This window comes from Mya arenaria, chromosome 15 (assembly GCF_026914265.1).
Source record: "Mya arenaria isolate MELC-2E11 chromosome 15, ASM2691426v1".
In the NCBI taxonomy this organism is placed as follows: domain Eukaryota; kingdom Metazoa; phylum Mollusca; class Bivalvia; order Myida; family Myidae; genus Mya; species Mya arenaria.
The window spans coordinates 30,528,670-30,541,948 of record NC_069136.1 but is presented as its reverse complement, the minus strand read 5'-3'; the positions used below and the strand labels follow the sequence as shown (position 1 = coordinate 30,541,948).

The window sequence follows — 13,279 nt, the reverse complement described above, 5'->3', positions numbered from 1 at the left end:
TCAAAGCGTTACACATTCTATTAGATAATTGTCCTGAGATTTGTTACAGAAAAAAACTTTTTTGGTGCCAATCTGTGACACAGTCCCTTTAAGAGTTCATGTCGCCTGCACATTATGGCATTATTTTGAAAATGGTATCCTTGTGCTTTGATCAGGCAATGGGATATATTCATTTTTGAAGAAGAAGCATTAATAGAAAATACCGGACCTCGTAAGAAAGCTATGAAATATCAAAACCTGAAACCAAGAGGTTCCATGCACAGAAAAAATATTACAAATAAAAAGTGGCAGAAAGGGAAAATGGGAAAATATATGAAGAATAAAAAAATTGAACTTTCAACATAAGTTCCTTTGTTAAAGATAATAAGTCTTCCTAGTATTGACTCCATCCAGCATTTACAGAAATATAAAATTTGGGAGACATTTTTATGAAAGCAATTTTATGTTAAAACAACGTATCACTTTGATGTGTTTTACAAGAAAATAAGTTTAGTTACAACAGCATCACAGCTGATGTGCTCTTGAGGTGGCACTGGGTATCAAAATATGTTCAATGAAAATGTGTTTGATAAACAATAAACTTTTAAAAAATAAAAAAATCAATAACATAAATTCTGTTGCTTGTCCAACATGGTGAATTTGGGGCATATTTCATTATTTTTTTTCTCTTTTATTGACATAAAAAGCAATTTTTGAAGATTTTATGGGTGGGCACATGCCAGGTGTACACCCTCCCTCTTCCTTGGATCTGCTTGTGTTTACAGTTGATCATTGCAATGGCTCACTGATCTCGTGCATCTTCATTGAATACAACTATTTGTCTAGGAAAAATCTGTGATAGACTCCAGACTGTTAGCTAAAAATATTGATTGGCAATTCAAGCCAATTCAATTTTATTTATGATAGACAATTGTGTGATCAATATACTCTTCTATATAAGATCAATGAATATATATATATATATACATAGATTCTATACAAAATATGTCAAATGATTTTGTTAATATGTACCTTCAACTGTCTATCAAAGAAATAATATATATTACAGTAGGGTTATTTGAGGGTTATTTTTTTTATGACATACATTTATATTTAATTAAAATATTTCTTTGATAGACACAAAGTTTTAAACTCAATAAAACTACATATGATATAACTACCTATATTATGTTTGCTCAATAGCCTTTTGACATGCTATAATCTGTAATAGACAATAACTCTGACGGTTTAAATGTTGCATTGAAAATATTTCATGATAGACTCCTAAACAAATGAAAGTATTTAAATAGGCTTATAATATGGCTATATTGTCATTCCTTTTATAACATAAAAAGTTTAAAAATCAAAGGACTGAAGGTCCTGAGAGTTGCCAAGAGAAGTTTCTTGCAAATGCATTGCTAAATGAAGCTTATATGAGTAAACAAAAGTTTTGTAAATATTTGACGAAAGGTTCTAGATTTTTAGCAGACATGAGACATGTAATATTGTCATGGTTTGAAAGAACTATACACAGTTGTTCAGCACATGAAGATGATGTGACATATACAAGATCCAGGTCCCTACCTATAAGGTCAAGGTCACACTTGGAGGGAGACAAACAGCTGTATACAATTGTCGGATGTAAAATCACTTGCAGTTACAAGTCTTGCATAAAACAGTTGAAATCAGTGTGACCTTGACGTTGATGAAGTGGTTATAGTGACAAAAAAAAAAAAATTGTGGACTTTTCTTTTATTTTTATCAAGAAAATAGATACATTGCACATTAAGTATGATTTGGTAAAAAATCAGAGGTAACAAAATAGTGAATATTTAACCTGTTTACTGGCCTAAATGGCACACAGTAGCTCAGGGGCCGTATTCATAAAGCTCCTAAGGAAAATCTTAAACTTAAGTGAACATTTCAGATGCGGATTTCCAATTTATTTTTAAGCAAACGTCAAAGAAACTTTTCATGCTTATGAAAAACATAGTTTTGCATATGAATGCAAAGTTTCATTGAAGTATTATGGGTAAAAAAGTGAGAAATCTGCAATGGAAATGTTCACTTAAGTTTAAGATTTTCCTTAGGAGCTTTATGAATATGGCTTGAGCCTGTACAAGACACTTAGTAACTAAAGTTTCATCTAGATCCAAACTGTTTGAAATTCAATCCATAGATTTTATCACCAAAGGTTGGGGAAGTGTTTTAAGTTGGAAGTAAATATAGTAGTTTTCATGTGCACACTTGGCCTGGGAGTGGAGGGGTTATTTTTTCTAAGCCTTTGAAGATATGAGATGAAGAAACAAGAGGCACATCAGTGCCTGTGCTCCACTGGCCAAAAGGTTCAAGCAAAGACCACCTAACGAACATTTTCGTCAAGTTTCATAGAAATACAATCATCAATTTTTGAGGAGAAGTTATTTGAATTTTTTTTTTACTTTAATAGCTCTGGCTGCCATGTTGTGCAGTGGACCGAAATGATTTGGGCAATTTGAGTAAAGGAGCACCAAACAAACATTTCTGTCAAGTTTTATCGAAAAAAGGTCATCGGTTTCGACGACAAGTCGTATAAAGTTTTTTTTATTTTTTAGCTCTGGCAGCCATGGTGTGCAGTGGACTGGAACCATTTAACAAATTTTGGTTAATGACCACCAAAGGAACATTTCTGTCAAGTTTCATCAAAATCTGATCATCGGTTAACATTTAATCTGAATAGATTATGAAGCAAATATCTAACCTGAACAAGAACTGACGAGATAGAATCGACTTGGTGTTTCACACTTTTCGGCCATTTAAGTTACTAAAAATAGCTGTTTCATAAACTTTCAGAATGTCACTTAAACGAAAATTAATGTTCAGTCTATATATACTTTCCTATGTATAAATGTAAGGTTTTTAAATTGATCTTTTTGTGAGAACTTTATGCTTATATGTTTACTCATAAATTATTATTGTTTAAAAATTATTTAAAGATGCTATACGTGAAAAATTAAGACATTATTTTTTTTCTATTAAAGGGAGGTAATTCAGTAGTAAAATGTAATCAAAGCTATTAAAGCATGGCATTTCTTTTCTAACCATGTTGATATTATTACAGTCTATTCAAGCAAGATGCCTTTTGTTTTTACATAGTACCCATAGGTTCTGAAAAACAAGGAGCACTATTCCCAACAGAAGGATGTCACTCCCTATCACTGCATGAGCATCATAATAAAGAAATGTTTACTCAAACTGCAAGCTGCTCAATTGAAATAGGTATTTACCTCAAGCATACAGTTTTATAATGTGGCAAAATAGTCGGACCACTGACAAAGATTTAAAAGTAATTCTGCTGATGAATATTCAATCTTTCAAACACGAAAAAAAACCTATATCGTCTGGTAAAAGTAATGACCAAAAACGTTATAGATGAAATCATTTTTAGTAAAAGAGGTAGATTTTTTCCTACAATATGTAATTGAACTAGAACTCTGACCAAGTGAGCTCTACCATTGTATGAAGTAAATATGAAATTCCATCCAGTAGGTTTCAAGTTATGCTCCAGACAAGTAAAAGTACCAAAGGACAATAGCTCCATAATTAGCAAATTAAGAGTTATGGTTCTTGTACACTGCACTTCATCTCATTGAGTTTTAACATTGTATGAAGTATTATGAAATTCCATCCAGTAGTTTCCAAGTTTTGCTCTGGACAAGAAAAAGTTACAAAGGGCAATAACTCTGTAATTAAGCAAATTACTGCACTTCCTATCATTGAACTTTACCATTGTATGATGTTTTATGAAATTCCATACAGTAGTTTTCAAGTTATGTTCCGGACAAGACAAAGTAACAAAGGTCAATAACTCCATAATTAGGTAAATTAGAGCTATGGTTCTTGTACACTGCATTTCTTCCCATTGAGCTTTACTATTGTATGAAGTTTTATCAAATTCCATTAACTCATTATCTCCTAGAGACACATTATTGCACAATTATTGTGGCTGATGTTTGAAGAAATTGTGAGAAATAGAGCATTTGCTCCTTAGGAGCAACTGCTCTATATCCCATAATGCCTTTAAAACCATTGAGATAAACCGATACTTCAAGCCTTCAAGATTATTTTTGGTTAGCTAAAAATATAAAAATGACGTCGGAATCTAAATATAGCATAGGGGATAATGTGTTAAGAAATACTGAAGTTATGGAAGAAAAACAAAAAAGGAATGGACGGACAGACAAACAGGGTGATTACTATAGGGCTCCCACATTGATGTGTGGGGGTCCCTAATTACACCAAAATGAATAAAGTGTGAGGATTTTAATGCCTCATGATTCCCACCCCAGATTGTAAATTAGTTTACGAACCGTTGCGTGCTTTACAATTGGCCAATTAAAAAGTACACAAGAGGTTGATTGGCACATTGCTGCTCTTGTTTCATACTGGTACCTTTAAAGTAAAATTGTGAAACGCGGCTGGTGGTTCACATAATGATTGACAGTTGTGGGCAGGAACTATGAGAAATAAAATTCTCAAATTGAATTCAAATGACTTTTATGATAGGTAAAATACGCCACTTTCACATCAAATAATGCATCAATCTGTCACATCAATGACAGATAGGTAATGTCCTCTAACAGACAAAGATAGATTTTTAAAGATAAATAAAGTGAATTTTCATCAAGAATATTACTCTAAATAATGAAGATCAAATGTAAAGGTCAACGTCAGAAGGACATGAAACTGATGAAAGTGGAACGCTGCATTCAATATATGCATCCTCACACTAAGTTTGGTAATCCTAGGTGATAACTAGATCCTCGTTCGATTTAGTGAAGATTCCATCCTGTTCTGTGACTAAGCTTGATTCCACACCACCCAGGTCAAGAGCTAGCAAGTTTGGTAATTCTTGGTGATGGAATGATATAACAGGCAACACTATGAATGCTCCAGTGTATGAAAAGTAAACATCTCTAAACTATAAACTTTGAACATGATTTTTCACTCATTAAAGGTGACCACAGACTGTCATGCTCCAGTGTATGAAAAGTAAACATCTCTAAACTATAAACTTTGAACATGATTTTTCACTCATTAAAGGTGACCACAGACTGTCCTTTGGCTATGAAATTCAGTGTTTTTGATAGTTTGGCTGTAATGTCTTCCAACTGACACTGAAAGGCTGCAACTAGCACTTCGTTTGATACATTGAAGATTCCATCCTGTTCTGTGAGTAACTGGGATTCCACATCACCCAGGTCAAGTCCTAGAATGGTGGCCGTCATCTCGGTGTTTGGCATGTCAGTAACCTATATAAATAAAGTAGGGAATAACTCCGTTATTAAGCATAAAGGGGTTATGGTTCTTGTACACTGCACTTCCTTTCATTGAGCTCTACCATTGTATGCAGTATATGAAATTCCATCCGGTAGTTTTCAAGTTATGCACTGGACAAGAAAAAGTAACAAAGGGAAATAACTCTGTCATTAAGCAATCATGGGTTATGGTATTTGTAAACTGTACTTCCTCTAATTGAGCTCTACCATTGTTTAAAACTTTATCAAATATAATCTAGTAGTTGTCATAGTATGCTCTGGACAAAGTTTACACTATTAAACTATGGAACAAGGGGAGATAACTCTGCAACAAATTGACCAAGCGTTATAACCCTTGCAAAGTGCACAACTTCACATTGCTATCTATCTAAGTTGCAAGTTTCAATCAAATTCCTTCAATTCCTTTAATTCTTTCAAGTAGTTTTTAAGTTAGAGTATGGGACAAATACACTATCGAAATAGTTTGCATGCGTAATTGCCAGGGGTAGTATAAACATTTCATAAATGAAACGCTTGATGTTGATGGGACATCTTTACCTTAACATGGCCGCTAAAAAATATGAGCGGCTTCCTGAGATGCAATATCATGTTAAATATGAAGTTTGTCAAATGGATGAAAAGTTAATGGCAATTTTACATCTTGAATGTGACCTTGACAAGTGGACCCTCAAAATGTGTGGGTCATTGAGATGCACCTTCATGCTAAAATTCAAGTCTGTGCATTGCAAATAGTTTAGGTAGATCAGAGGATTTGGAAAGGAACTTTTGCTCGAGTACATGTATGTTTGTATGTTCCAAGATATAGCATTTACCTCTATCTTTGTAAATTGTGTTGACGACAGGGATTCCTCATTGTTATATCTCTTGCTGTTGACAACAATATTGGTGATGGCAACAACATCCCCCAACACCACAGGCTCTGCTGCAATGTTGCGCCACAGGCTGACTTTCACCTTCCCAGTACGGTCCTCCACCGTAATGGTCCACACATTCACCTCTTTGTCATTCACCATTACTGTAGTGGCAACGCTGTCCTGCAAGGAGAAATAACATCGACATCTTTGATGTGGCATAAAGAAGTTTTTGATTGCTTATTTTCAATCATCATCTTTTATGTATGCCAACATTTGTCTGCCACACAAAAAAAACGTTAGTTATTACCCTGTCAAATTGTAACCCTTGCGATGGTAAATAAAAGTGTGTAGTTGAAACACCAATGCGCCCAAAGGGTCTTGTCACAAATAAATTTGACATTTGACCTTGAAGGATGACCTTGACTGTGTTATGTTACAAATGAATATCTGCAACTTAATGAGATACACATGCATGTCAAGTATCAATTCTGTATCTGCAATAGTTCAAAAGTTGACCTTTGACATTGAAGGATGACCTTGACCTTCAAATGTTACCACTGAAAATTGGCTCCATCAGGTACACCTACATGCCAAATATGAAGTCACTAGCTGTACTAGTAGAATATATGACCTTTGACCTGCAACACATAATCTTGGATGTGGTTAACATTTCTGTAAAATTTAAAAAATCATTTATTCATGACGGGAGATATGGATCAGACACGAACATGTGTACGGCTAGACAGACACATAGGGCGAATCCTGTTACACTCTATCCAATAAGCTCTATGTATGGGTGATGGTATACTTTGTATAACAATTACGCAATCAATTTTTAAGTGTTCACTTTTATATATATACACTTTGAGAAAACACTTAGAATACACTTTGTGCTCAATACAGTCCAAAGGACTTAGAATCAAAGAAGCTCGACCAATAAAAATGAAAAAGTTAAAATCAAACTATTGATCAAACACACACTTAACAATTAAAATCTCGTTTCCAATATTCAAACACGTGTGATGTAAACACTTGATGAAAAAAGTCACAAGTGCTTCTCAAATACTTGCTTTACAATATTTTAACAATGTATCCAATATTCCAAACACCTCAAACTATTGATTATCAAACTCTTGATGTAAACAAAATGTTAACTGATTTTTAACCAGTCTTTAATATGTCAATTCAATACATGTCTGTGAGTGTGAACATCAATAAAAAAATCCCAAATGTACGTGTTTGATAATGGTGGTGGGGGCGAATAGCGCAGTAAAATGATAACCTAAATTTAGCATGCGCACTCGAGTAACGTTAAGTAGAAATGCACGGAATACAACATACATATATAACCCGAGATAAACATAAGGCTTGGTTACGAAATTATTCCATGCATGCTAAAATGAACGAAGACGGATCGTTTTTCCGAAGTCGAATTCACGTAATTTGTGCAAAAATGGTTTGTTTAAAAATGCACAGAGAACATCAAACATAAATAACCTACGATAAAAAGAAAACTCAAGTGAATGACAATATATTCAAGTGCATGCAAACGGAACTGCTGATTGTCGATTCGTTGTTGTTGAACGAGGGCCGAGATTTTACAAAATGGCAGGCTCCGGTGTTGTTGAACGATGCCCAGAGTTTTTGAAAAATGACTGACTTCGGACGCTTTGTAAATTGTGCAGATATGTCACAAGACAAAAATAACAATGCACTGCTATGATTGTAAAATACTCAACACATACAATAAGAAATTGAAGGAAAAACAATTTGTTATAGTTGGCTACTTACCAGATATAGTTTGTGGTTTGTAGAAGAGTTAGCCCGGATTGAAGCTGGCGACGATTCCTCCGCGATATTTTAGTCGAACATTCAAAATGAATTGTATATAAATCACTTATGATAACAAACGTTTCTCGACGTTAAATTTTTTTAATTTCCATACGTTTATTTTAATGAAATAACAAAATAGCACGCCCGACACTTCACATTCATGGACTACTTTTAGCCGAAGTACCACAGAATTGGGCGGGTTTTGACAAGCTGGCGGGAAATTCAATGGACTACTTTTATTACCCGGTACTGCACAATTTGACAGAGGGGTGAGCGCAAGACTGTGCTAAGTGCATTCTTTATTGCTTTACACTTAACACAGTCTTGCGCTCACCCCTCTGACAATATGTAAAAGCATAAATTACTACGAGACAGGATAAATCATTTTTAATACCTTCATTTGACCAAAATGCAAATAATCGAGTTTCAGACTCGCACAATAAATGATTTATTAAGACACATCACACATAATAATTGAATAATTTTCATGTGGAAAACATGATAGATATGGAACTTCTTTCAGCGCGGCATTCTACCTGAATCAAGGGGTCCGCGAAAAATAGTGTAACTCTGAAATATGGTATCAAACATGACTCCAGAGAGTTTGCCTAAAGGCAACTCAAAAATGTGTATAACGACAATGTGAACTACATTAATAATTGTGATGGCCTCGAAACAGGTCTGATCATAATTTAATAGGGATAGACAACGGGGCCGACCCCGTATAACACGTCTATTATTGTATATTAAGTAAAGATCTTACTACAAAAAAAAAAAACCTGGGGGTTGATTAGTCCATAAAATCAGCTGCTTCAGAGTTTTTGACAATTTTTTATTTGGCGACTCTACGCATCCATGTCCCACTTGTTATTTATCTAGTCCAAATAATTGTACATTAGATGTTTTAAACGATTTTTGATATGGCAAATCCTTCACATACAAATTGTTTTGTACGAAAAGTGGGTAGTTATTCTGGTCGGGATTCCTGGTTAAAGCATATTGCGTCTACAAAATATCATAAAAACAAGAAATATTACCAGATAATGTTATTTTATATTAGTTCCATACACAAAAAATCAATATCCAACGAATAATCATGAGTTTGACGGGTTTTTCTACATTTCATTTTGTCAAAACATAACAATATATACATGACGGGCACATGCAAGGCTTCAGTTCACAATTTTAAAACAATCGGAACATTTCGGCCATGGCCGAGTTGTTACGGTTGTATTTACGAGGTCTATCTCAAAGCTTGTTGGAGGTGGCCGAGTTATTACGATTGGGTCAAGTTGTTCCCCTTGGCATAATTGTTGTCTGTGTCAGTCAACATTCGAATTATTGGAAAGGGAAATAATGTGTTTTAATGCATTAAATGCTTGTTTTGCGTAAAATAACTTTTCACTTACATGGTAAAATATGAATATAAACCTTTATCCATTTCAACCATAAAATACTTCACTTTATACAATTTCAATTTTTTTCAAACACCCCCGGTTTTTGCACAAACACATTTAGACGTTAGATATTGGAAGAATCCTGTATAACACGTCTATTATTTTAGACTAGTTGTTAACCAAAGAATGACAGATCACAGCGCTATATTGAGCGGAAAGATAACAGGCACATACTAGATGGTTTCATTGTGTTTTTACTTAACAGTGAAGTGTTAAGTATTGTTGATTTACAGTTGAAGAAAATATTTTACATTGGTATGGATCAGTCGACTTTAGGGAACAAAATGAATATCCAAATGTTAAAAAGAGTTCCCTAAATGCGCATTATTGTGGCTAGGGGTTTATGTTTCGGGTGAAGTTGATGGCTATCATTACGTTTTTCATATGAGCTCTTGTACAAAATAACAATACCTGTCTTTCGTTGTAATTCGTCAAAACTGCACACCTTTACTTCCATTTCCGTGTTTACAATTTTAGTTACCTCCCTTTTCCCGCAATTCATTCGGAACTCCTCGGCTATTTTTATCGAAATGGCCGAGGAGCTCCGAATGCCCGCAATTGCGGAGATTTATATAAGCCGGGATCCGGTATTAAACGCAGATACCAAAAAAAGAGAAAGGTTTTAAGAAACACAGATAACAAACACACAGTAGGCCATGGAGAAACGCAGATAACATATAATAAGAAGGATTTCTTTGAACATATTTTTTCAAGTGATTGTTGAACAACAGCAACAGAATACCGTAGACTACTGCTTTGAGAATTCCTTTCTTAATTCCCTCTATTTTGGGTATAGAAGTCGAAAATGAAATTAAGATTCGACCTGATTCATATTTATCATATTACACATATTCTTCCATTCACGGTCGTGTTAGTATAGCTACCCGTCTCGATTCCTAGTCTATGGGCAGACGTTCTAATCGTGCAAGAGCCGTTATAAGGGCAGGCGTATGTTAGGCCTGAGACTTTTATAACCGTATCTCGAAAATTAATGAGCGCACGGGCGTATCAACCCTAGCGCGGTTAGAACTGCGGTGGTCACCGTCCTAATTAACATAAACTTTTACATCGAAAATACCTAGTAAACCGTCTGCTCTAATAGCTACGGACTGTGTTCTGCACACTAATTAGCTTTCTATAAATAGCGCTGTAATGAGTTTTCAATCTATGTTATGCGGTTTATAAGGTTCGAATAAGCTGCGTTTTGCGTAATATAACGCAATTGAAACTATTAATGGAAACAAATATTCTAATATCGGCGAGTTATAGAACGCAATATAAAAAGCAGAATCCGCAAACAGTTTCAAAAATAATGTTTAAATTAAATTATAATACTTCATTTTATCCTACAATCAGTCTGGTGATTGCAGTTCATTCATATAAAGTATATTTTCTTTATTTCAAATTGCCTAAATCGGCTATTGACATTTTTATTGAGATTGTTAGTTTTTACTTGTGTTTGTAATACATGTATGTGGGTCGCATAAAACCATTCTCTTGAATAAGTACGTACCAACAAACTTTTAACCATTACTAAATGAATATTATACACTTTTACCATTCAAATCAAATCGCGTAAAGCGTTGACAGGCTATCGAACTGCTACATTTTGTGTCATAGTCACGTACGTAGTGCCGAATGAAACGGAATGTGTGTGAATATTTCTCAGTTTGTCTCAGCCTTAAACATAAACCTAATTAATATGTGGAATGCATTTTGTTGGGATGCATTTGGTTTAGCTGGCATACCCTGGTAGTAAATTAAATACGCCTAAGTCAAGTTTGAAGTGTAGAGTAGATTTTACTAAAAATGCCTTAATGCTTTATCCGTGGCAGTGCATTGTTTATGAAACCAAATCTCTGGATAAGGTTTTATATATTATTGAGTATTACTCCATACCCTATAAGTAACATTTAGCGAGATACGCATTTGGCAAGCGGCATAGCTGTCCTAGGAGCTGTAATTTCCACTTGTCAATACAAGTCTCCACTGATGTAATATCGTCAGAAGCTAATATTTATTTCAGTATACGTTTTAGGACAGGTCGATTTTTAAAGGTGTCTGCTTTACTTTGTCACGTTTAAGTTAACCCGAGGGTCGCATATACGAAAGACGGTTGCAACATCGTTGGCCCGAACCCGTAAACCATTGGCAATGCAACGTTGGTGCATGACTCGGTATCCATGCAGAGGTCCGGAATGTTCAATTGTGTTGCTAATGAAGTCAACCACAGTACGAGAGTCACTATAGATTCTTCGTCGCAACAATAATCCGCAACACACTCTATGTAAATGTCAAAGTGATAAGTGTATATCATGCTGATCGCCTAAAAGAAACCGAATTTCTTCATACGTTTACCCTAGATTAAATATGAGAGAATAAAATCGTTTCTGCTATCAGCCATTTTCAAACAACATTCATGTATGTAAAGTGTATTCTGATTGGCTAATTATCTCGTGCGCACGACTTAGTCACTCGTGCGCACGGCATAGTATCTCGTGCGCACAACTTAATTATCTCGTGTGCACGAGTAAGTAACTCGTGCGCACGACAAAGTAACTCGTGCACACGACATAGTTTCTCGTGCGCACGAATTAAGTATCTCGTGCGCACGACTTAGTAACTCGTGCGCACCACATATAAGTAACTCGTGCGCACGACATATTATCTCTTGCGCTCGACTTAGTATGTTGTGCGCACGAAGATAAATAAAAAATATACACATGTCACCTCTGTGCCACCGTAATTACTGATAACAAGATTATAATCATATGTATTAAATAGCTGAATACCATGAATATGCAAACATATTGTTTGATTGGTGAATGCTAAAATATTAACTGCAATCTTCTTTCGTCTCATAAGGTAGAAATACCATGCTTAATGAACCTTTCTGCCATATTAATCTTGGTATACTTCATAAAAACATTGAATTCGAGATTTTCATCATTTTTTGGCATATCTAAACCATGCTTTTAAGAGTGGCAAGTTTTATTTTGTAGTAAAACTTAAAAAATAAAGCAAACATATTGGATCCGGATGTATTTGGACGGTTTACATACTCAAAAAGTGGTACGTTTAAGTCCGCTACAAGAAGATCGCGTAGTAATTTAATCAAGCAGTTAAACGCTTTGACTTAACTCCTGGGAATCTTAATGATATTTGCAATTAGCGACTGACATTCAATTTAAACTTAAATCAATAAATACAACTCTAAAACACTATATTTAATTAATAATACAATTCATAAATGTACGAACACATCCAACTGATGTACCAGCATACACCCGACACGTTTCGATAAAAATGGCCGAGGAGCTCCGAATGGAAGAATCGGAAAGACATATGATGCGAATGCGTGTTATAAATCGTTACAAGAAAATGAAGTAAAACAATGCTGGCTAAGTCCTTCCTTGTCAGAATATGTTTACGATTGAATAAAGGTCCTGTTTTTACAGTGATTAAACATAACAAACATTGAACTGCGGCTTGAACTGTTTCATGACACTGCTGGCTGTGAATTTTACCTTTGATAAACAGGGTCATGTTAGTGAAGAGTAACATAGCCTACAAGTTTTATGGTTTTAGGTAACGTTGTGTTTGAGTCGTTTGGAGAACAGAATTTTCATAAGATTATTGTGAATTATCTTACCTATTGAACTGGTATATATATCCGGAATAGTCACCACTATGGCATGAATCAGTGTTTTTAATTCTACATTTTTACAGAGCAATGTGGCAAGGATATAAGCCCAGGAATACTTTTTACAAGGACACTGTTTAATTCACTGTACATGTATTCGTCATGACATAATATATTATCACCTTGAGATTTATA

General features: G+C 34.7%; 2 protein-coding genes across 4 annotated transcripts in view; both read right to left on the bottom strand.

Moving 5' to 3' along the window:
- LOC128219825 (sodium/hydrogen exchanger 4-like) overlaps positions 1-9,892 on the bottom strand; it is a 61,568-nt gene extending 51,676 nt beyond the window's left edge. Inside the window, exon 1 of one of the 2 annotated variants that reach the window (XM_052927887.1) lies at positions 9,853-9,892. The gene's annotated coding sequence lies outside the window, so the exon portion shown is untranslated. Of the gene's footprint in view, positions 1-9,393; positions 9,513-9,852 lie in introns of those variants that run through there. The other variant, XM_052927890.1, reaches the window with a different exon arrangement.
- Positions 2,005-8,086, bottom strand: LOC128219826 (uncharacterized). Of its 2 annotated transcripts, none has more exons than XM_052927892.1 (3): positions 7,943-8,086; positions 6,110-6,331; positions 2,005-5,270 (listed from the first exon to the last, which is right to left on the bottom strand). In XM_052927892.1, exons 2-3 carry the CDS (start codon positions 6,308-6,310, stop codon positions 5,049-5,051), a joined length of 423 nt encoding a protein of 140 aa, XP_052783852.1. In that variant the 5' UTR covers positions 6,311-6,331; positions 7,943-8,086; the 3' UTR covers positions 2,005-5,048. The 2 variants fall into 2 exon arrangements, with proteins under 2 accessions (XP_052783852.1, XP_052783853.1); XM_052927893.1 differs by lacking the exon at positions 7,943-8,086 and adding an exon at positions 7,133-7,290.
- Positions 9,893-13,279: the final 3,387 nt, after the last annotated feature.

Excerpts from the sequence above, each read along its gene's own strand:
- LOC128219826 (XM_052927892.1), bottom strand. The coding sequence starts at position 6,310 with ATGGTGAATGACAAAGAGGTGAATGTGTGGACCATTACGGTGGAGGAC. Across the intron at positions 5,271-6,109 it reads CACAATTTACAAAGATAGAG|GTTACTGACATGCCAAACAC; the intron begins GTAAATGCTATA and ends TTATTTATATAG.